We start from the raw sequence: 24,292 nt of genomic DNA on the forward strand, positions 1-24,292 counted from the left end.
TTCATATATTCATGGCAGTAATGCAGGTTCCATTTTTCACATTTCATTCTTACAAACAGCTATTGAATTTTTCATGTCAGTATTCACACAGCAGTTTCTGCTATTCCATGTATTCCCCTTCCATAGTCACTGGTGTGCATACCTTATCTCCCCATAGTGATGTTTTTTAGGTTTTTTGCACCCAGTTCAGACATAGAATGGAGTTCCAAACGTTATTCCTTAATGTTAGTAGTTTTTCGTTTGTGAACCCTCCCCATACACACCTATTGCCAATCCACATTATACGCATATATAGCCTGGGTCTCAGCGTCCCATACACGGTAAGTTTTTTAACTGCATGAGAGGACACACACAAGCTAGGGACCCCAACGTAGAGAAATACTTTGGCGTAGTGTTGGGGCTCTTCTGCATTGATCAATTCAGTAGCTAAATTTCTCTTTATTCATATATTCATGGCAGTAATGCAGGTTCCATTTTTCACATTTCATTCTTACAAACAGCTATTGAATTTTTCATGTCAGTATTCACACAGCAGTTTCTGCTATTCCATGTATTCCCCTTCCATAGTCACTGGTGTGCATACCTTATCTCCCCATAGTGATGTTTTTTAGGTTTTTTGCACCCAGTTCAGACATAGAATGGAGTTCCAAACGCTATACACCCAATCGTCTGGGTCTCCCAATGGAGCGCCGAAGAAAAGGAATTTACGGTAAGTAAACAAAATTCCCTTCTTCTTTGGCGCTCCATTGGGAGACCCAGACAATTGGGACGTCCAAAAGCAGTCCCTGGGTGGGTATAATAACCCCTCGTGATAGGACCGTAAAAACGGCCCTACCCTACAGGTGGGCAGTCGCCGCCTGAAGGACTTGTCTACCTAGGCTGGCGTCCGCCGAAGCGTAGGTATGCACTTGATAGTGGTTGGTAAAAGTGTGCAGACTCGACCAGGTAGCCGCCTGGCACACCTGCTGAGCCGTAGCCTGGTGCCGTAATGCCCAGGACGCACCCACGGCTCTGGTAGAATGGGCCTTCAGCCCTGAAGGAACCGGAAGCCCAGCAGAACGGTAGGCTTCAAGAATTGGTTCCTTGATCCACCGAGCCAGGGTGGATTTGGAAGCTTGCGACCCTTTGCGCTGACCAGCGACAAGGACAAAGAGTGCATCCGAGCGGCGCAGGGACGCCGTGCGGGAAATGTAGATCCTGAGCGCTCTCACGAGATCCAACAAATGCAAATCCTTTTCACATTGATGAACTGGATGAGGGCACAAGGAAGGCAAGGAGATATCCTGATTAAGATGAAACGGGGATACCACCTTAGGGAGAAACTCCGGAATCGGGCGCAGAACCACCTTGTCCTGGTGAATCACCAGGAAGGGAGATTTGCATGACAGCGCTGCTAGCTCGGACACTCTCCGGAGAGACGTGACCGCTACTAGAAAGGCCACTTTCTGTGAAAGGCGAGAAAGGGAAACATCCCTCATAGGCTCGAAAGGCGGCTTCTGAAGAACAATTAGAACCCTGTTCAGATCCCAGGGCTCTAACGGCCGCTTGTAAGGAGGGACGATATGACAGACCCCTTGCAGGAACGTGCGTACCTGAGGAAGTCGTGCTAGGCGCTTCTGAAAAAATACAGATAGCGCTGAGACTTGCCCCTTGAGGGAGCTGAGCGACAAACCTTTTTCCAACCCGGATTGCAGGAAGGAAAGAAAAGTAGGCAATCGAAATGGCCAGGGAGAGACTCCCTGAGCAGAGCACCAAGACAAGAATATTTTCCACGTCCTGTGGTATATCTTGGCGGAGGTAGGTTTTCTGGCCTGTCTCATGGTGGCAATGACCTCTTGAGACAATCCTGAACCCGCTAGGATCCAGGACTCAATGGCCACACAGTCAGGTTCAGGGCCGCAGAATTCTGATGGAAAAACGGCCCTTGAGACAGCAAGTCTGGTCGGTCTGGAAGTGCCCACGGTTGGCCTACCGCGAGGTGCCACAGATCCGGGTACCACGACCTCCTTGGCCAGTCTGGAGCGACGAGGATGGCGCGGCGGCAGTCGGACCTGATCTTGCGCAGCACTCTGGGCAACAGAGCCAGAGGTGGAAACACATAAGGAAGCCTGAACTGCGACCAATCTTGAACTAAGGCGTCTGCCGCCAGAGCTCGGTGATCGTGAGACCGTGCCATGAAAACTGGGACCTTGTTGCTGTGCCGAGACGCCATTAGGTCGACGTCCGGCATCCCCCAGCGGCGACAGATCTCCTGAAACACGTCCGGGTGAAGAGACCATTCCCCTGCGTCCATACCCTGGCGACTGAGGAAGTCTGCTTCCCAGTTGTCCACACCTGGGATGTGAACTGCGGATATGGTGGAAGCCGTGTCTTCCACCCACGTCAGAATCCGCCGGACTTCCTGGAAGGCTTGCCGACTGCGAGTTCCTCCTTGGTGGTTGATGTATGCCACCGCTGTGGAGTTGTCCGACTGAATACGGATCTGCTTGCCTTCCAGCCACTGCTGGAAGGCTTGTAGGGCAAGATACACTGCTCTGATCTCCAGAACGTTGATCTGAAGGGTGGACTCTTGCTGAGTCCACGTACCTTGAGCCCTGTGGTGGAGAAAGACTGCTCCCCACCCTGACAGACTCGCATCTGTCGTCACCACCGCCCAGGATGGGGGTAGGAAGGATTTCCCTTTCGACAATGAGGTGGGAAGCAGCCACCATCGAAGAGAATCCTTGGCCGCCTGAGAGAGAGAGACGTTTCTGTCGAGGGACTTCGACCTCCCGTCCCATTGGCGGAGAATGTCCCATTGTAGTGGACGCAGATGAAACTGCGCGAAAGGGACTGCCTCTATTGCTGCCACCACCTTCCCTAGGAAGTGCATGAGGCGTCTCAAGGGGTGTGACTGGCCTTGAAGGAGAGATTGCACCCCTGTCTGTAGTGAACGCTGTTTGACAAGCGGAAGCTTCACTATCGCTGAGAGAGTATGAAACTCCATGCCAAGATATGTTATCGACTGGGTCGGGGTTAGATTTGACTTGGAAAAGTTGATGATCCACCCGAAACCCTGGAGGGTCTCCAGCGCCACGTTCAGGCTGTGTTGGCATGCCTCTTGAGAAGGCGCCTTGACCAGCAGATCGTCTAAGTAAGGGATCACGGAGTGTCCCTGAGAGTGCAGGACTGCAATTACAGCTGCCATGACTTTGGTGAAGACCCGTGGGGCTGTCGCCAGACCAAAAGGCAGGGCTACGAACTGAAGGTGTTCGTCTCCTATAACGAAGCGTAGAAAACGCTGATGCTCTGGAGCAATCGGTACGTGGAGATAAGCATCCTTGATGTCTATTGATGCTAGGAAATCTCCTTGAGACATTGCGGCGATGACGGATCGGAGGGATTCCATCCGGAACCGTCTGGTTCTCACGTGGTTGTTGAGAAGTTTTAGGTCCAGAACGGGACGGAAAGACCCGTCCTTTTTTGGTACCACAAACAAATTGGAGTAAAAACCGTGACCTTGCTCTTGAAGAGGAACAGGGATCACCACTCCTTCCGCCTTTAGAGTGCACACCGCCTGCAGAAGAGCATCGGCTCGGTCGGGAGGCGGAGACGTTCTGAAGAATCGAGTTGGAGGACGAGAACTGAACTCTATCCTGTACCCGTGAGACAGAATGTCTCGCACCCAACGGTCTTGGACCTGTGGCAGCCAAATGTCGCCAAAGCGGGAGAGCCTGCCACCGACCGAGGATGCGGAGGGAGGAGGCCGGAAGTCATGAGGAAGCCGCCTTGGTAGCGGGTCTTCCGGCTGTCTTTTTTGGGCGTGACTGAGCCCGCCAAGAATCTGAACTCCTCTGATCCTTTTGAGTCCTTTTGGACGAGGAGAATTGGGACCTGCCCGAGCCTCGAAAGGACCGAAACCCCGACTGTCCCCTCCTCTGTTGGGGTTTGTTTTGTCTGGGCTGAGGTAAGGATGAATCCTTACCCTTGGACTGTTTAATGATTTCATCCAAACGCTCACCAAACAGCCGGTCACCAGAAAATGGCAAACTGGTTAAACATTTTTTGGAAGCAGAATCTGCTTTCCATTCCCTTAACCACAAGGCTCTGCATAAAACCACGGAGTTGGCGGATGCCACTGCCGTACGGCTCGTAGAGTCCAGGACAGCATTAATCGCGTAAGACGCAAATGCAGACATTTGAGAGGTTAAGGATGCCACCTGCGGAACAGATGTACGGGTGACCGTGTCAATCTGTGTAAGACCAGCTGAAATAGCTTGGAGTGCCCATACGGCTGCGAATGCAGGAGCAAACGACGCGCCGATAGCTTCATAGATGGATTTCAACCAGAGCTCCATCTGTCTGTCAGTGGCATGTTTAAGTGCAGCCCCATCCTCCACTGCAACTATGGATCTAGCCGCAAGCCTGGAGATAGGGGGATCCACTTTGGGACACTGGGTCCAGCTCTTGACCACGTCAGGAGGAAAGGGATAACGTGTATCCTTAAGCCGTTTGGAGAAACGCTTATCTGGATAAGCGTGGTGTTTCTGGACTGACTCTCTAAAGTCAGAATGGTCCAGAAAAGTACTTAATTTCCGCTTGGGATACCTGAAATGGAATTTCTCCTGCTGTGAAGCTGACTCCTCCACTGGAGGAGCTGGAGGAGAAATATCCAACATTTTATTGATGGACGCGATAAGATCATTCACCATGGCGTCACCATCAGGAGTATCCAGATTGAGAGCGGTCTCAGGATCAGAATCCTGATCAGCTACCTCCGCCTCATCATACAGAGAGTCCTCCTGCTGGGACCCTGACCAGTGAGATGATGTAGAGGGCCGCTCATAGCGAGCTCGCTTAGGCTGTCTGGGACTGTCGTCCGTGTCAGAGCCATCACCCTGGGATGCATGGGACACCCCCGGAGCCCGGAGCTGTTCCAACTGAGGGGGACCAGGGAGCAATGAATCAACAGTGCCCATGGTCTGAGTTACTGGTCTAGACTGCAAAGTTTTTAGAATCTGAGACAGTCACAGATAATCTATCCGCAAAAATTGCAAACTCTGTCCCCGTCACCTGGACAGAATTCACAGGTGGATCTCTCTGGGACACCTCCAGCAGAGGCCCCGGCCGAGCAGGGGGCACAGGGGCCGAGCACTGCACACAATGGGGGTCAGTGGAACCTGCCGGTAGAACAGCCTCACAAGCGGTGCAAGCGGCATAGAAAGCCTGTGCCTTGGCACCCCTGTTTTTTGCGGACGACATGCTGTATTCTCCACAGAGCAATCTAGGAGGGTATATAGCCAAGAATCACCAGCGACCGTTTAGTGCAATGTATAGCATGCAAGCATAAAAATACAATTGAACACTTCGTCACTAGTGGGGTCAGCACCGGAGGTGCCGCTTACCGCCCGCTAAAAGCGGGTGTGTAGTCGCCAGAATCCCGTGCCTGGGTCTCCCAGAACTTGTCTCCCCTCTCCAGCTCAGCCTGCACACAGGAATGGCTGCCGGCATTCTGTGAAGAGGGGCGGACCGTGGGCGTGCCTCAGACAAAGTGCGGGAAACTGGCTTCCCACTGTGCTCAATGTGAGGGCTGGAGTATGTAAAGCAGATTCCAGCCCTCGGCGCTGATGTTCTGTACAGCGTCCCGCCCTTCCCCTGACTGGCAGGTCTGGGGGCGGGAACGAAACGGAACTAGGCCGCAAAAGCCGGGGACTCTAGTAATAAGCGCGGCCGACAAATATGCACGGCCAGCGCGGAAGTCCCCGGCGCACCACAAGTCCCAGCCGCGCCGCAGTAAAAACTGCCAGCAGGGGCCGGCGCGGCAGTTCCCAACACACTAACTCCCTCAGCAAGCTGTGGAAGTGTGGCACAAGCGCGCAGCGCTGTTGTCCCCGGCGCACTAACACACCCAGCAATGCTGCAGTGTGCGCGCGGTCTGTACGGGGACACAGAGTACCTTGGCGTAGCAGGGCCCTGTCCCTGACGATACTCCGCTCCATATCCAGCAGATTCCCCAGGGGCTGTGGACGGAGCACGGTCTCTGTGCCTGGAGACCGGTAAATCCCACTTCACCCAGAGCCCTAAGGGGGATGGGGAAGGATGCAGCATTTGGGCTCCAGCCTCTGTACCCGCAATGGGTACCTCAACCTTAACAAACACCGCCGACAAAAGTGGGGTGAGAAGGGAGCATGCTGGGGACCCTAGTATGGGTCCTCTTTTCTTCCATCCGACATAGTCAGCAGCTGCTGCTGACTAAACAGTGGAGCTATGCGTGGATGTCTGACCTCCTTCGCACAAAGCTTGAAAACTGAGGAGCCCGTGATCCCACGGGGGGTGTATAGGCAGAAGGGGAGGGGCCTTACACTTTTAAGTGTAATGCTTTGTGTGGCCTCCGGAGGCAGTAGCTATACACCCAATTGTCTGGGTCTCCCAATGGAGCGCCAAAGAAAATCAACAGTGCACCCTACAGTGTAAAGTATAGACTATAATCATATGATCTATAAGTACACTTCTGCACTAGTGGGGCCAGCACCACAGGTGCTGCTTACCGCCTTCGCAAAGCGGTTGTGTGGGCACCAGAATCCTGCCTGGGTCTCCCTGAGCTTGTCTCTCCTCTCCAGCGTTAGCAGAGCTGAGAGGAATGGCTGCCGGCGTCCTGAGGAGAGGAGGGAGCCGTGGGCGTGACCCAGAAAAGTGCGGGAACTGGTGCCCCACTGTGCAGAGTGAGGGGGGTGGAGTATGCAAAGCATGCTCCAGCCCTCAGTGCTGCCGTCCTGTACAGCGTCCCGCCCTTCCCCTGACTGGCAGGGCTGGGGGCGGGAAGAAAACAAGACTAGGCCGCAAAAGCCGGGGACTCGAGTTATAAGCGCGGCCGCCGTATAAGCGCGGTCGGCGCGGAAGTCCCCGGCGCACTAACAGTCCCAGCCGCGCCGCAGTGATAACCATGGCAGCGGCGGTCAGCGCGGCAGTCCCCCTACACGAACACACTCAGCGACGCTGAAGTGTGTGATATAGAAGGGTTAATAGTTTCTCTATTTCTTCATTAAAGATTTATTGTTATTAGTAAGTATATCTGATGGTAGTTCATAGTCATGGAGCCTACGGAATAAGAGACTGGCTCAAGGATTATTATGGTCTCTAAATGTTCTTCTAATCTTCTTATCTCATATGCATGACTCTACATTTTTGTTTTGCTAAAACTTAAAGGTCATATGAGCAACTGGTAAAGTTCAGCTAGAAGTTTTTTTTCTCTTTCTTTTGCAATATCACATTGATCTGTAAATGGTATAAATAAACTGTACTTTCCTTAAATAAACAGAAGAAATTGATCATGCTCACATGGATGCTGGTCTTTTCTCTCCGAGCGCTCGATCTTGATTAGGTCTGAAGAGGCCTAATTCAGAGGACCTCACTGGTGATCCCATAAGCTGACTTGTGACAAAACAGAACAGCTACAACAGTGTGTAATGGCACAAACGCAGTCAGCGCTGCTGTCCCCGGTGCACTAGCACACCCAGCAATGCTGGAGTGTTGCTGTGCGCGGTCCCCACGGGGACACAGAGTACCTCAAAGTAGCAGGGCCATGTCCCTGAACGATACTCGGCTCCTATCCAGCATGGTCCTCAGGAGCTGTGGATGGAGCACGGTCTCCTGTGCCTGGAGACCGAAAGGATCCCACTTCACCCAGAGCCCTAATTGAGGGATGGGGAAGGAAAGCAGCATGTGGGCTCCAGCCTCCGTACCCGCAATGGATACCTCAACCTTAACAACACCGCCAAGAGTGGGGTGAGAAGGGAGCATGCTGGGGGCCCTGTTATGGGCCCTCTTTTCTTCCATCCGACATAGTCAGCAGCTGCTGCTGACTAAGCTGTGGAGCTGTGCGTGCATGTCTGACCTCCTTCACACAAAGCATAAAAACTGATGAGCCCGTAGCAGTACGGGGGGTGTATAGGCTGAAGGGGAAGGGCTTTACACTTTTAGTGTAATACTTTGTGTGGCCTCCGGAGGCATAAGCTATACACCCAATTGTCTGGGTCTCCCAATAAGGAGCGACAAAGAAAAAAAATATTTGTGATTTAAAAAAAAAAACTCGTTAATTTTCTTATGACATTTATTCCCTTTCACATCATACATTTCCAAGACATAATAGGGCATTATTTATCAGCAATCCAAGATAACAAAAATGGAGAGTCAGAAGTAAAATTTTTTTTTTCTTTTTACGAAACAGAAAATGGGTTAAAAACACCTAGCACTATCAGTTATCCTTCAACGCTTCCACACGGCTGCGAGGTGGACGCGTCACCTATTCAGCCAGTGACTGCTTGTAGTAGACGCATTTCAAGACAATCCAGTCATTATATTAACTCCTTTATATAACAGAAAGAAATAGTGTGGGAATGGAAGAACCTCCTGAAAAAGAAGAGTGAGGCCGGTGTGTAACCCAAGGAGCGGAAGAGATCTGATAGATATATAGAAGCCATCGCTGCACTATACCTCTAATTAATGTCGTCTACCCCCCCAAACTTCCCACGTACCTGTGATAACCTGCACCCAAAAAACTGGCGTGCGACTGTGCCCTTGAACCAGCTATAAATTATGTAGATTATTGGAGGCTTTTTCATTTGCAAAGTGAAACGCTGGCCGGACACCCCCCGGATCAAGAAGCCCCCGAGTGCTGCTCATCAGAGGACTATATACAAGCAGTCTATCCAGCATCTTACCCTAGGTGTTTCTAATACATTGTTACAATGAACGTCCAGCTTAGAACACTTATGGTTCATAAAATAAATCCAACAAATAGTTCAGAATCATTTATCTTCCTAGAGAACCTTTGTTTCATTATATACACATTCTAAACTGTAAAATGTTGTCTCCTGTAGTCACCACTAGAGGGAGCTCACTCCAGAACACTGAAGACAGCAGATAGGAAGCTCCCTGGAGATCTGACCACCGGCCGAAGGAACGGTATAACAGGCAGCGACTGTTCCCCGGATCAGCCGGAGAGTTGCCAATGCATGCAGCTGGTGGGATAGTTGCTTTTACAACCATCGGACGCCTGGCAGGTATGGGGCACAAGTCCTGTACTGATTAATAGGCACAATACCTGCCTTGGCAGAAACTTCTTACCCATTATGCAGCACAGTCTCGCTCCACTGGATGCCGAAAGGAGATTAAGGAGTATGAAAGGTTTGACTTCTGTGATGGACGATCTGGAGAACACACACTAACCACAAATAGGACTTTAGAAACTTTTAAACGGCACCAATTTTATTTTAATTTTATTTTTTTTAAAGTTGAGACTTTGCTTGCTCCTGACCGCCCCGAATATTTGCCCCTCCCAATAGGCGCCCCTCCAGACCGCCTCCCCAATAGGCGCCCCTCCAGACCGCCTCCCCAATAGGCGCCCCTCCAGACCGCCTCCCCAATAGGCGCCCCTCCAGACCGCCTCCCCAATAGGCGCCCCTCCAGACCGCCTCCCCAATAGGCGCCCCTCCAGACCGCCTCCCCAATAGGCGCCCCTCCAGACCGCCTCCCCAATAGGCGCCCCTCCAGACCGCCTCCCCAATAGGCGCCCCTCCAGACCGCCTCCCCAATAGGCGCCCCTCCAGACCGCCTCCCCAATAGGCGCCCCTCCAGACCGCCTCCCCAATAGGCGCCCCTCCAGACCGCCTCCCCAATAGGCGCCCCTCCAGACCGCCTCCCCAATAGGCGCCCCTCCAGACCGCCTCCCCAATAGGCGCCCCTCCAGACCGCCTCCCCAATAGGCGCCCCTCCAGACCGCCTCCCCAATAGGCGCCCCTCCAGACCGCCTCCCCAATAGGCGCCCCTCCAGACCGCCTCCCCAATAGGCGCCCCTCCAGACCGCCTCCCCTACTGACCTCCCTCAATTACTTGCTCCTCCTGACCGCCCCCAACAGTCGCGCCCTCCTGACTGTTTCCAATTAACCATCCTTATTGACTAACTTTCCTAAAGCCAGAACATTGCTGAGCTCTTAAGAACGGCATTTCACAGTTTAATGTGTTCCTATTGCCTATGAAAGGCAGAAGATCCATCGTCTGCACTGATCTATCCTTCCAGAAGACACTGCTTGGCATCGAGAACTCTGTAGCCAGAAGTCAATCCAGCAGGAAGCACAAGTCTTCCTTTAAGGCTATGTGCGCACGCTGCGTTTTTTTGATGCTGCGTTTTTGGCTGCAAAAACCCATGCATTTTTCCAATGCATTTTGAGATGTTGCTTTTTTGTCACCTCAAAAACGCAACTTAAAAAAAAAAAAAAAACACTGCAGACAGCAAAAGTGAAAACTCAGACTTTGCTGGGGAAGCAAAGTCATGCAGTTTTGAGACCAAAGACACACCCGAAAAACGCACTGTGCGCACATAGCCTAAGACTTCCCCCATCCCTTAGGAATTTATTCGTGGTTGAGCTGCATAAAACTACATGTTCGATTCCTGCCTCCGCGAGTCACGACCAAGGTGTAATAACGGAAGCTTGCAGCAAAGACTTTTCATGCAGTGGCCTAGGACTGAGTGTAATTTTGGAATGTTTCATGAGTGTTTGCGGCGCCGGATATCCTGAACATTAAATTTCTAATTCAAGTCATTGAAAAAGAAAAACAGAAAACATCTCATATCAAAGCCCAAAATGGTATTTTTCCCACTTAAAAGACAAATACCGCACACGGCGGTAACACTTCTGAAAATGTTCAAGGAAAAATTACAAGTAGGAAAGAAAAGAAACACTTCCAAGCCCTCATATACACAGCCATGGGTACAGTATACAAAAAAGAAATATATATAGCTCGAGGGGGAGGGGGGGAAACCATCGGTAGAGCCGCAGCTTTACTGTAAGAATAAATTAAAAAAAATAATTTGGACCAAACAGAGCGACAGGTGGAGGCCGATGTCTAGCGGCACCTTCTGCGATCGCACACATGCACGGGTCCTTGTGATGAAGACATACTTTGGCAATGAACCAAAGAAAAAGAAAAAAAAAAATGTATGGACTCCGAAATTAAACCTTAGCTTAAAAGGATTTCTGCACCCCCTTTAAATTTTGGATGTCAACACCATTTGAATGTTCGTGGACCGTCCGGTAAATTCTAGAGTTCTGCGAGTGTTAGGAGTTCTGGATCCTGGATGTGCAGCAACGTCTGTATACAAAAACCGGTCGGTACATACAAAGGTAGAAAGAACGCTTTTCATGTTAAAAAGTCTGTTGCTGTTGGCGGGTGATCAGCAGTCCATCCTTAATTTACAGCGTGTGGCTGCAGGTCGCCTGCTAGCGGGTCCACATCAATAAACTCTGCCTCGGCTTCGATTCCCGCGTCCTCCCCAGCCTCGCCCCCGGCCTCCGCGGAATCCTCCTCTCTGTTCTGCAAGATTAAAAGATCAAACGGTTACTGAGATCCAAGTCTGAATATACCGCTGCTTTCTATTTTAAAAGGTGTCCCTTTAAACAGCAATATTTTACTATACAATACTGGATGCAATAGAAACCACTTCTTGAGACTATTTTTTATTTTATTTTTATCCAAAGAAATGGGACTTTTTTTACTTCGTGATAAAGAGGGCGGCATGCACAGGCTCCTCTGGGGCGTGTCTTTAGCCTGCTCTGCATTATTGAGCCACACCCCCTTGGCAAAGACAATAAGTAGCACTAAATACAAAGGCCCATATTTTTGGAACTGTGCTGATTAGCTGAAGAGCAGCTGGAATAAACCAAGAACAAAAACTGTCACTTTTCACCTGGTGAAAGTGCAATGTACAGTTGGGGTACATGCCTACAATGCGGACATGCTGCGTCCTGGATGCATGTCCTTCCCCTGCGGGGCTGCGGCAGCCCGTGCCCACGATCAGGGTTTGGGCCGCTGCGGTCTGCTCCGCAGCAATAAATTGACATGCTGCGGCTTGGGAAAGTCAGTTTATGCTGCGGAAAAAACAAGCACAGTGAGTACGGCATTTCTATAAATCCATCCACTGTGCTTGTACTGTACAAAGCAATGCTTTGGACACAGCGAAAACACTGAGCACGCAGCCTTACATGTTCACTAATGAGACTCACCATAAGATAAGTTTCCCAGGCTTCCACTATATTTTCCACTAGGAGGGTTGTAGATCTGTCTGGAATCCCTCTTTGGTCCTGGAATTATTTTTTTGGGAGGAGAGCTAGATGAAGTGTCTTCACTTGACCTCTTTTGTCTGAAAATATAGAAAATACAATAAAACATCTTGCATATTAAGAGTGTAGAATCTAAAGACTGGATATATAGTAGTAAACCTCAAAGTATGGCATCACGAGCCGCCATCACTCAGGCGAGGTCTCATAATGAGGGCCAAGGAGATTTATAGTTATCGGGTAATGACTAGATTATGTGCAACCTTTGCAAAATATGCAGAAGACAAATCACCATTTGTGCAACGCAGCTGCCTATAAACTGCACCTGTTAAAATGTTTGCTTCCAGACTGACATTAACAGCAGGAGATGCCAAATACAGAGAGGATGTTTAGGCTTTTCAATTTGTCGACTGCATATGAAGAATATATGCCAGAATTGCATTGTTTGCCTTCCTGACAGTAGTAGTGGTAGAAATATGGGCACACAACAATGTAGCATGTCATTAAGTACAAGGTGCCCAACTATTAGGCCTAAACCACACGGCATGAAAATTGGTGCGAGTGGAGAGCAATTAAAAAAAAGAAGGGAATTTTGTTACTTACCGTAAATTCCTTTTCTTCTAGCTCCTATTGGGAGACCCAGACGATTGGGTGTATAGCTACTGCCTCCGGAGGCCACACAAAGCATTACACTAAAAAGTGTAAGGCCCCTCCCCTTCTGGCTATACACCCCCAGTGGGATCACTGGCTCACCAGTTTTAGTGCAAAAGCAAGAAGGAGGAAAGCCAATAACTTGGTTAAACAAATTCACTCCGAGTAACATCGGAGAACTGAAAAACCGTTCAACATGAACAACATGTGTACCCGAAAAAACCCAAAAATCCCGAAGGACAACAGGGCGGGTGCTGGGTCTCCCAATAGGAGCTAGAAGAAAAGGAATTTACGGTAAGTAACAAAATTCCCTTCTTCTTCGGCGCTCCATTGGGAGACCCAGACGATTGGGACGTCCAAAAGCTGTCCCTGGGTGGGTAAAGAAATACCTCATGTTAGAGCTGCGAAGACAGCCCTCCCCTACGGGGAGGCAACTGCCGCCTGCAGGACTCTTCTACCTAGGCTGGCGTCCGCCGAAGCATAGGTATGCACCTGATAATGTTTGGTGAAAGTGTGCAGACTCGACCAGGTAGCTGCCTGGCACACCTGTTGAGCCGTAGCCTGGTGTCGCAATGCCCAGGACGCACCCACGGCTCTGGTAGAATGGGCCTTCAGCCCTGATGGAACCGGAAGCCCAGCAGAACGGTAGGCTTCAAGAATTGGTTCTTTGATCCATCGAGCCAGGGTGGCTTTGGAAGCCTGCGACCCTTTGCGCTTACCAGCGACAAGGACAAAGAGTGCATCGGAGCGGCGCAGGGGCGCCGTGCGGGAAATGTAGATTCTGAGTGCTCTCACCAGATCTAACAAATGTAAATCCTTCTCATACCGATGAACTGCATGAGGACAAAAAGAAGGTAAGGAGATATCCTGATTAAGATGAAAAGAGGATACCACCTTCGGGAGAAACTCCTGAATGGGGCGCAGCACTACCTTGTCCTGGTGGCACACCAGGAAGGGAGCCTTGGATGACAGCGCTGCTAGCTCAGACACTCTCCGAAGAGATGTGATCGCTACCAGAAAAGCCACTTTCTGTGATAGTCTAGAAAGTGAAACCTCCCTCAGAGGCTCGAAGGGCGGCTTCTGGAGGGCAACTAGTACCCTGTTCAGATCCCATGGATCTAACGGCCGCTTGTACGGGGGTACAATATGACAAACCCCCTGCAGGAACGTGCGCACCTTATGAAGTCGTGCTAGACGCTTCTGAAAAAAGACGGATAGCGCCGAGACTTGCCCTTTAAGGGAGCCGAGCGACAAACCTTTTTCTAACCCAGATTGCAGGAAGGAAAGAAAGGTAGGCAATGCAAATGGCCAGGGAGACACTCCCTGAGCAGAGCACCAGGATAAGAATATCCTCCACGTTCTGTGGTAGATCTTAGCGGACGTGGGCTTCCTAGCCTGTCTCATGGTGGCAACGACCCCTTGGGATAATCCTGAAGACCCTAGGATCCAGGACTCAATGGCCACACAGTCAGGTTCAGGGCCGCAGAATTCCGATGGAAAAACGGCCCTTGGGACAGTAAGTCTGGTCGGTCTGGTAGTGCCCACGGTTGGCCGACCGTGAGATGCCACAGATCCGGATACCACGCCCTCCTTGGCCAGTCTGGGGCGACGAGTATGACGCGGCTGCAGTCGGATCTGATCTTGCGTAGCACTCTGGGCAAGAGTGCCAGAGGTGGAAACACATAAGGGAGCCGGAACTGCGACCAATCTTGCACTAAGGCGTCTGCCGCCAGAGCTCTGTGATCGCGAGACCGTGCTATGAAGGTTGGGACCTTGTTGTTGTGCCTGCACGCCATTAGGTCGACGTCCGGCCTTCCCCAGCGGCTACAGATTTCCTGAACACGTCCGGGTGAAGGGACCATTCCCCTGCGTCCATGCCCTGGCGGCTGAGGAAGTCTGCTTCCCAGTTTTCTACGCCGGGGATGTGAACTGCGGATATGGTGGAGGCCGTGGCTTCCACCCACATCAGAATCCGCCGGACTTCCTGGAAGGCTTGCCGACTGCGTGTCCCTCCTTGGTGATTGATGTATGCCACCGCTGTGGAGTTGTCCGACTGAATTCGGATCTGCCTTCCTTCCAGCCACTGCTGGAAGGCTAGTAGGGCAAGATACACTGCCCTGATTTCCAGAACATTGATCTGAAGGGTGGACTCCTGCTGAGTCCACGTACCCTGAGCCCTGTGGTGGAGAAAAACTGCTCCCCACCCTGACAGACTCGCGTCTGACGTGACTACCGCCCAAGACGGTGGTAGGAAGGATCTTCCCTGTGATAATGAGGTGGGAAGAAGCCACCATTGCAGAGAGTCCTTGGCCGTCTGTGAAAGGGATACTTTCCTGTTCAGGGATGTTGACTTCCCGTCCCATTGGCGGAGAATGTCCCAATAAAGAGGACGCAGATGAAACTGCGCAAACGGAACCGCCTCCATTGCCGCCACCATCTTCCCGAGGAAGTGCATGAGGCGTCTTAAGGAGTGCGACTGACCTTGACGGAGAGTCTGCACCCCAGTCTGTAGTGACCGCTGCTTGCCCAGCGGAAGCTTCACTAGCGCTGAGAGGGTATGAAACTCCATGCCAAGATACGTTAGTGATTGGGTCGGTGACAGGTTTGACTTTGAGAAGTTGATGATCCACCCGAACGTCTGGAGAGTCTCCAGCGCAACATTCAGGCTGAGTTGGCATGCCTCTTGAGAGGGTGCCTTGACAAGTAGATCGTCCAAGTAAGGGATCACAGAGTGTCCCTGTGAGTGCAAGACTGCTACCACTGCCGCCATGACCTTGGTGAACACCCGTGGGGCTGTCGCCAGACCGAATGGCAGAGCTACGAACTGAAGATGGTCGTCTCCCATCACGAAACGTAGAAAACATTGGTGCTCTGTAGCAATCGGCACGTGGAGATAAGCATCTTTGATGTCTATTGATGCTAGGAAATATCCTTGAGACATTGAGGCAATGACGGAGCGGAGGTTTTCATCCGGAACCGCCTGGCCTCCACGTGCTTGTTGAGCAGTTTTAGGTCCAGAACGGAACGGAAAGAGCCATCCTTGTTTGGCACCACAACCAGATTGGAGGAAAACCGTGTCTTGTTCCTGAAGAGGAACAGGGATTACCACTCCTTCTGCCTGCAGAAGAGCATCGGCTCGGTGGGGAGGTGGGGACGTTCTGAAGAATCGAGTCGGAGGACGAGAACAGAACTCTGTCCTGTGCACGTGGGCACAATATCCCTCACCCACCGGTCTGTGACCTGTGGCAGCTAAACGTCGCCAAAGGCGAGCGAGTCTGCCATCAACGACGGATGCGGAGAGATGAGAGAGCTGAGAGTAATGAGGAGACCGCCTTGGTAGCGGTTCCTCCGGCTGCCTTCCTTGGGCGTGATTGAGCCCCCGGAAGCTGAGCCCCTCTGAGGCTTTTCAGCTCTTTTGGACGAGGACAATTGGGACCTGCCCGAGCCTGGGAAGGACCGAAACCTCGACTGTCCTTCCAGGACAGCATTAATAGGGTAAGTCGCAATGCAGACATTGCGAGGTTACGGACGCCCCTGCGGCACAAATGTACATATGCTCAAGAGCAGCTGTGCAAGAACAGCTGAAAAGTTTAGGGTGCCCATACGGCTGTAAATGCCGGAGCAACCGACACGCCGATAGCCTCATAGACAGATTTCAACCAGAGTCCATCTGTCTGGCATCTTTAAGTGAAGTCCCATCTCCACTGCAACTATGGCTCTAGCCGCAAGCCTGGAGATTGGAGAATCCACCTTTGGACCCTGGGTCCCGCGCTTGACCACGTCAGGGGGAAAAGGATAACGTGTATCCTTAATACGTTTGGAGAAAACGCTTATCTGGTAAGCGTGGTGTTCCTGGACTGCTTCTCTGAAGTCAGCGTGGCTCTCAGCTCGGACTGCAGGAATGGCTGCCGGCGTCTTCTCCAGCTCGTGTGAGTAGGGGCGGGCCGTGGGCGTGCCCCCAAGTCAGAGCGGGAAACCGGCGTCCCACAGTGTCCAGTGAGAGGGCTGGAGCATGTAAATAAGGCTCCAGCCCTCGGCGCTGCTGATTGTACAGCGTCTCTCCCCTACCCTGATTGACAGGGTGGGGGCGGGAACGAAGCGGAGCTAGGCCGCAAAAGCCGGGGACTGGATTTATAAGCGCCGCCGCCGTAAAAGCGCGGTCGGCGCTAAGTCCCCGGCGCACTACAAGTCCCAGCCGCGCCGCCGCTCCCGGAGCGTCCGGCGCGGTAGTTCCCAATACATAAAGTCACTCAGCTAGGCTGCAGTGACTGTAACCCTTTACTGTCCCCGGCGCACTAGCACACCCAGCAAGTCTGGAGTGTGCTGTGCCTGTGTGTACGGGGACACAGAGTACCTGAATGGTGCAGGGCCATGTCCCTGAACGGTACCCAGCTCCGTATCCAGCAGGTTCAATGGGTCTGTGGATGGAGCCCGGCCTCAGGGCTTTGGGGCCGGTAAGATCCCACTTCCTCAGAGCCCCTCAGGGGGATGGGGAAGGAAAACAGCATGTGGGCTCCAGCCGCCGTACCAGCAATAGGTACCTCAACCTTACAAACCACAAGCGGGGTGAGAAGGGAGCATGCTGGGGGCCCTATATGGGCCCTCTTTTCTTCCATCCGATATAGTCAGCAGCTACTGCTGACTAAACAGTGGAGCTATGCGTGGATGTCTGACCTCCTTCGCACAAAGCAGAAAACTGGTGAGCCAGTGATCCCACTGGGGGTGTATAGCCAGAAGGGGAGGGGCCTTACACTTTTTAGTGTAATGCTTTGTGTGGCCTCCGGAGGCAGTAGCTATACACCCAATCGTCTGGGTCTCCCAATGGAGCGCCGAAGAAAACAAAAAAAAAACGCACTGCACTTGCAGTATACCGGTGTCTGCAAGTGCAGGGCAAGAATGGCAATAGCCGGCAACTGAGGAGAGCGGGGGATAAATCCCCCCCCGCAGGGGGCAGCTGAGGTCCGCTCGCACCTCAGTCGCAGGGACACTCAGCTCTGCTGTACTGCCAGCGTGAGCAGTGTCATGCGAGGGGATCGCAGTAATCACAGTGTGGCTCGGGCCTTAGCACAAGATACAAAACAGACCGTGATCTACTCACCCGACATCTGCCTTCTGAACTGGTTTCCAGGACAAAGTCACGGTGCTCTTGTAGGATGGAGGGTTATGGAACAGGTCCTACGGGAACACATTCAAATTAGAAGGACACAAGACGTGGCTCAGATGACGGAAAGGAAAAAGTTTAGATATATTTCTAGCAAGTGTCTAATGGCAATTTTTTGTCTTGGCTCTCAGGCCATTAAAACGCAGTAAAATGATAGTTAGTTTTGAAGTCCAATAAATTGCATATGTAGCCCAAAAGGATGAAAAGCTTACCTTGATGAGCACATTTATATTGTTTGTTATTTTTAGGGCTACCACTTTGATCTTGTTCTGCAAAGAAAAGAACATAAGACAAGGTTAGAATCTTAAAAGGGTTTCAGAATAGTGTGCACATCCACACCCTACAGATATGAGTGGGTGGCGGACATGCAGTACCCATCCGTGGTCACTTTACAGTTGATGGAGCTGTGCTGCTAAGCAATAGGTCAGTTGTGGCTACCACCGAGAGCAACTGATCAGCGGGGGTGCCGGGCCGCCACCGATCAGACACATCAATGGCCTATCCTTAGGATCAGTGTTAAAGGGAACCTGTCACCAGTTTTTGCCCTATAAGCTGCGGATAGAGATATATATATATATATATATATATATAATTTACTATATTATATATGAGCCCAGGCAGCTGTGTAGAAAATAAAAAAAACAAAAACACTATAATCCTCACCTAAACCAGTCACTGCGGTGGATGTGGCTCAAATGGGCGCCTCCTCTTTCGGCCATCTTTGTCCTCTTTCTGAAGCCTATGTGCATGACGCGTCCTACGTCATACACACTCGCCGGTCCCGCGCATGTGCACTACAATACTTTTGATCTGGCCTGCTCAGGACCTGAATGCTGATGAGTGTGTATGACGTTGAACGCATCATACACCACGGCTTCAGAAGGACGACAGACGCGTCGACTAAAGATGACCGCAAGAGGCGGCGCCAGCACCAGAGGATGCCACATCCAACGCAGCGACCGGTTTAGTTGAGTATTATAAAGTGTTTTTTATGTTCTACACAGTGTTCTGGGCTCTTATATACAGCATGTTAGAATACTGTATATAAGAGCCCACTGGTGCTGGCCGCAACTTATAGGCCCCAAATCTGGTGACAGGTTCCCTTTAAAGACCCACACAACCAAGCAAGTTTTACAAAAAAAAAAATCAAATCAATTTCTACCTCTTCTGTTTTGAGCGAATCCCCGGTTTTTCCCTGCAGAGCCAGGCGTAGCTGTCTGATGTACACCTGCAGTCCTCTGGCGAAGTACTGTAACCTGCAAAGCAAACAAAACATGAGACAATGCAATATCCACATTTTAAAAGCATAACATTTTTATTAACAAAATGTGTAACATATTACATCATATTGACAATACGTTTTTAACAGTAAACACATTATTAAGAGGGTTAGGGAGGGGGATTAACCCTCTAAATACAGACTCCAGATTGTTATTAACCACTTACCGGATTTTGAAGTCTTTCAGTTTCTCAGCATTGACTTTGCCGATCAGAAAGTCGGGCATTTTCCTTCCGAGCTGATGGAAGCTGAACAGTAAGCATTCCACATAACTGAACTGGAGTTTCGGCTCCTCGTTTGCAGAGTTCTCCCCGTTTTCTACTTCTTCGGGTGGAAGGGGCATGTATTCCTGTCATTAGATAATTACAAGGTAAACAATAGTGTAAAGCTAGGAGCACAGCTGAAAGATAAGAGTCCTCTTTTTACATTTAGGATTCTGTGATTTTTTACTTCGGTGCTCGTTGCTGAATGTCCTGGTCCATTTTTTGCTCGTTGCTCTCCCGCTGTGAAGCGCACATCACTGTGACAGCGAGAGAGCGACGACCTGAATGTGCAGGCAGCAGGAGCCGGCTTCTGGCAGCCCGCGGTAAGCTGTAACCAAGGTAAATATCGGGTAACCAAGGGAAGCCCTTGGTTACTAGCGTCCGTCGCTCTCACGCTGTCAGTGCCGGCTCCCTGCACACGTAACCGGAGTACACATCGGGTAAATAAGCAAAAGCGGTTTGCTAATTAACCCGATGTGTACTCTGGCTAGGAGTGCAGGGAGCCAGCGCTAAGCGGTGTGCGCTCGTAACCAAGGTAAATATCGGGTAACCAAGAAAAGTGCTTTCCTTGGTTACCCGATATTTACCTTAGTTACCAAGCGCAGCATCGCTTCCACGCGTCGCTGCTGGCTGGTCACTGGTGAGATCTCCCTGTTTGACAGCTCACCAGCGTCCATGTAACAACGCAGCAGCGATCCTAATAGGTCAGATCGTCGTCGTGATCGCAGCTGCGTCGCTACGTCTGACCCTAGCTTTAGGCTACATGCGCACGCTGCGTTTTTGGCTGCAGTTTTGTTGTCAGAACTTTGACATTTGACTTCCCAGCAAAGTCTATGAGAAGTCAGATTTGCTATGCGCACCTTGCAGTTTATTTTTCAGCGTTTTATTTGTCAAATGTTTGTCACAAAAAAAATACAGCATGTTCATTCTTCCTGCGTTTTTGTAAACATTTGTCACAAAAAAACAGCAAAAACACACCTACAATTGCGTTTTTTTTGACGTTTCCGGGCTCTCTCTGACAAGGTGCAGTTTGTGAACACAAAAAGATGCAGCGTGCGCATGTAGCCTTATATTTTGCGACCGTGCAGTCATTGACTATTATTGTGGTCAAATGACGTCAACGTCATATAGAAAAGTGCAAAAGAAAAACAAGACCACTTATGTAAAGATGAGTGAAGTACGTACCAGCAACTTATCAAAAAGCTTGTTCAGGTTTGATTCTAACTTGTCCATGTCTCCGCAGAAGGAGCTCATCTCAGCCAACAGCTTCAATACCTGAAAGAAAGCATCACAGAATTACAACGGGCGCTCATCACTTCTTACCCTGTAATCCAGACTACATGAACTGCAAACCAGAGTTATTTCTTACCTCCAACTGCACATCAATGCCCTCGGCTGGACTGGTCAGCGTACCGAGGATGGGCAGAACGTGCTCACAAAAGTAGGTCACAAACTTTGTGGAGTGAACGTTTTTCTACAAAAGGAAAAAAAAAAAAAAAAAAAAAACTCAGAATAAGGCCTTGTGCCCATGTTGCTTTTTTCTTGTTTCTTTTAAATCAATACATGCAAGGAGAAAGCATCCCAGCAAAGTCTATGATAATCCTGACTTGCTGTGCACACGTTCTTGTCGAGGGAAGCCGAACTCTTGTCCCATTTGCGAAGAATGTCCCATTGGAGTGGCCGTAGATGGAATTGCGCGAACGGCACTGCCTCCATCGCTGCCACCATCTTCCCCAGGAAGTGCATGAGGCGCCTTAAGGAGTGTGACTGACCCCGAAGAAGTGACTGCACCCCCGCCTGCAGAGAAAGCTGTTTGTCCCGCGGTAGCTTGACTACCGCTGACTGTGTATGAAACTCCATCCCGAGGTAAGTCAGTGATTGGGTCGGCGTCAACTCGGATTTCGGGAAATTGATGAGCCACCCGAACTGTTGGAGAGTCGCCAGAGTGACGGTAAGACTCCGTTGACACGCCACCCGAGAAGGGGCGCTGACTAGGAGATCGTCCAAGTAAGGAATCACCGAGTGGCCCTGAGAGTGTAGGACCGCCACGACGGATGCCATGACTTTGGTGAAAACCCGTGGGGCTGTTGCCAGGCCGAAAGGCAGTGCCACGAACTGGAGGTGTTCGTCCCCGATGGCGAAAACGCAGGAAACGTTGATGTTCGGGTGCGATCGGCACATTGAGATAAGCATCGTTGATGTCGATCGATGCTAGGAAGTCTCCTTGTGACATCGAGGCGATGACCGAGCAGAGAGATTCCATCCGGAACCGTCTGGTTCTCACATGTCTGTTGAGCAGCTTGAGGTCCAGAACGGGACGGAATGATCAGTCCTTTTTTGGCACCACGAACAAGTTGGAGTAAAATCCGCGACCACGTTCCTGGGGGGGGAACAGGGATCACAACTCCTTCTGTCTTTAGAGCGTCCACTGCCTGAAAAAGTGCGTCTGCCTGTGCGGGGGGTGGGGAGGTTCTGAAGAAACGAGCCGCAGGACGAGAGCTGAACTCTATCCTGTAACCATGAGACAGAATGTCTCTCACCCAACGGTCTTGAACGTGTGGCCACCAGGCGTCGCCAAAGCATGAGAGCCTGCCACCGACCGAGGATGTGGCTAGATGAGGCCGAGAGTCATGAGGAGGCCGTTCATGGCGTAGGACGAAAATGCTGATGCCTGAGAGGTCAAGGATGAAACATGCGGAGCAGAATTACGCGTGACGGCATTAATCTCAGTCAGACATGCCGATATAGCTTGGAGAGCCCACACTGCCGGAAAGGCCGGGGCGAAGGACGCGCCCGTAGCCTCATAAATAGACTTCACCAATTGTCTGGGTCTCCCAATGGAGCGTCAAAGAAAAACCCATATGTAATGCCCAAGTTGCTTTTTTGAAGTCACTGGGGTTCCCTGCAGCCATTTCCTCATCTAGTGGTCTTTACCGCGGGACCCTGCTGCAAGGATGTCCGGTGATGTCACAAGGTGAATCGAGTTCATGCTGGCAGATCACCGGAGTGTCCTGCAGATCCGCAAGCATGAACTCTGTTTACCTTGTGACGTCACCAGGGTTCCCTGCACCTAGGCCTCACGGTATTTACCATGGATCTTGCTGCAGGGAACTCCAGTGACATAGGTGCCCAGGTCTGTGAGGCGACCCATACTTCACTAACCTGGGGTCATCATGGTGATGACCCAGGGGTTAGGTGAAAAAAGGAATGATCCAGCTTCACAATTCCATAAAAAAAAAAAAATACAGCTTTAATGAAAAACTTGTTTAAAATGAAGGGAATTTTGTTACTTACCGTAAATTCCTTTTCTTCTAGCTCTTATTGGGAGACCCAGACGATTGGGGTATAGCTACTGCCTCCGGAGGCCACACAAAGCACTACACTAAAAAGTGCAAGGCCCCTCCCCTTCTGGCTATACCCCCCCGTGGTGTCACGGGTTCTCCAGTTTTAGTGCCAAAGCAAGAAGGAGGAAAGCCAATAACTGGTTTAAACAAATTAACTCCGAGTAACATCGGAGAACTGAAAAACCGTTCAACATGAACAACATGTGTACCCGCAAACAACAAAAAAATCCCGAAGGACAACAGGGCGGGTGCTGGGTCTCCCAATAAGAGCTAGAAGAAAAGGAATTTACGGTAAGTAACAAAATTCCCTTCTTCTTCAGCGCTCTATTGGGAGACCCAGACGATTGGGACGTCCAAAAGCTGTCCCTGGGTGGGTAAAGAGATACCTCATGTTAGAGCTGCAAAACAGCTCTCCCCTACGGGGATGTCACTGCCGCCTGCAGGACTCTTCTACCTAAGCTGGCATCCGCCGAAGCATAGGTATGCACCTGATAATGTTTGGTGAAAGTGTGCAGACTCAACCAGGTAGCTGCCTGGCACACCTGTTGAGCCGAAGCCTGGTGTCGTAGTGCCCAGGACGCACCCACGGCTCTGGTTGAATGGGCTTTCAGCCCTGAAAGAACCGGAAGCCCTGCAGAACGGTAGGCTTCCAGAATTGGTTCTTTGATCCATCGAGCCAGGGTGGCTTTAGAAGCCTGCAACCTCTTGCGCGTACCAGCGACAAGGACAAAAAAAGTGCATCGGAACGGCGTATGGTCGCCGTGCGGGAAATATAGATTCTGAGTGCTCTCACCAGATCTAGCAAACGTAAATCATTCTCATACCGGTGAACCGGATGAGTGCAAAAGGACGGTAAGGAGATATCCTGATTAAGATGAAACGAGGATACGACCTTAGGGAGAAACTCCGGAATGGGGCGCAGCACTACCTTGTCCTGGTGAAACACCAGGAAGGGAGCCTTGGATGACAGAGCTGCCAGCTCAGACACTCGCCGAAGCGATGTGATCGCAACGAGAAACGCCACCTTCTGTGACAGGCGAGAAAAGGAAACTTCCTTCAGAGGCTCGAAAGGCGGCTTCTGGAGAGCAACTAGAACCCTGTTCAGATCCCATGGATCTAACGGCCGCTTGTACGGGGGTACGATATGACAAACCCCCTGCGGGAACGTGCGCACCTTAGAAAGACGTGCTAGACGCTTCTGAAAAAACACGGATAGTGCTGAGACTTGCCCTTTGAGGGAGTCGAGCGACAAGCCCTTTTCTAACTCCTATTGTAGGAAGGAAAGAAAAGTAGGCAATGCAAATGGCCAGGGAGACACTCCCTGAGTAGAGCACCAGATTAAGAAAATCTTCCACGTTCTGTGGAGATCTTAGCAGACGTGGGCTTCCTAGCCTGTCTCATGGTGGCAACAACCCCTTGGGATAATCCTGAAGACGCTAGGATCCAGGACACAAAGGCCACACAGTCAGGTTCAGGGCCGCAGAATTCCGATGGAAAAA

The 24,292-nt window shown here is 50.9% G+C and overlaps 1 protein-coding gene across 1 annotated transcript in view; it reads right to left on the minus strand.

The window, feature by feature from the left end:
* Positions 1-10,605: 10,605 nt before the first annotated feature.
* Positions 10,606-24,292, minus strand: part of API5 (apoptosis inhibitor 5) — a 41,025-nt gene continuing 27,338 nt past the window's right edge. Inside the window, exons 7-14 of the mRNA XM_075326803.1 lie at positions 20,819-20,923; positions 20,635-20,724; positions 19,354-19,535; positions 19,070-19,163; positions 18,120-18,176; positions 17,845-17,921; positions 12,042-12,178; positions 10,606-11,352 (exon numbers count right to left, since the gene is read on the minus strand). Of these exons, the coding sequence (XP_075182918.1) occupies positions 11,273-11,352; positions 12,042-12,178; positions 17,845-17,921; positions 18,120-18,176; positions 19,070-19,163; positions 19,354-19,535; positions 20,635-20,724; positions 20,819-20,923 (822 nt within the window). The 3' untranslated portion in view covers positions 10,606-11,272. The remainder of the gene's footprint in view (positions 11,353-12,041; positions 12,179-17,844; positions 17,922-18,119; positions 18,177-19,069; positions 19,164-19,353; positions 19,536-20,634; positions 20,725-20,818; positions 20,924-24,292) is intronic.

Source organism: Anomaloglossus baeobatrachus, chromosome 10, assembly GCF_048569485.1.
Source record: "Anomaloglossus baeobatrachus isolate aAnoBae1 chromosome 10, aAnoBae1.hap1, whole genome shotgun sequence".
Taxonomy (NCBI): Eukaryota; Metazoa; Chordata; class Amphibia; order Anura; family Aromobatidae; genus Anomaloglossus; species Anomaloglossus baeobatrachus.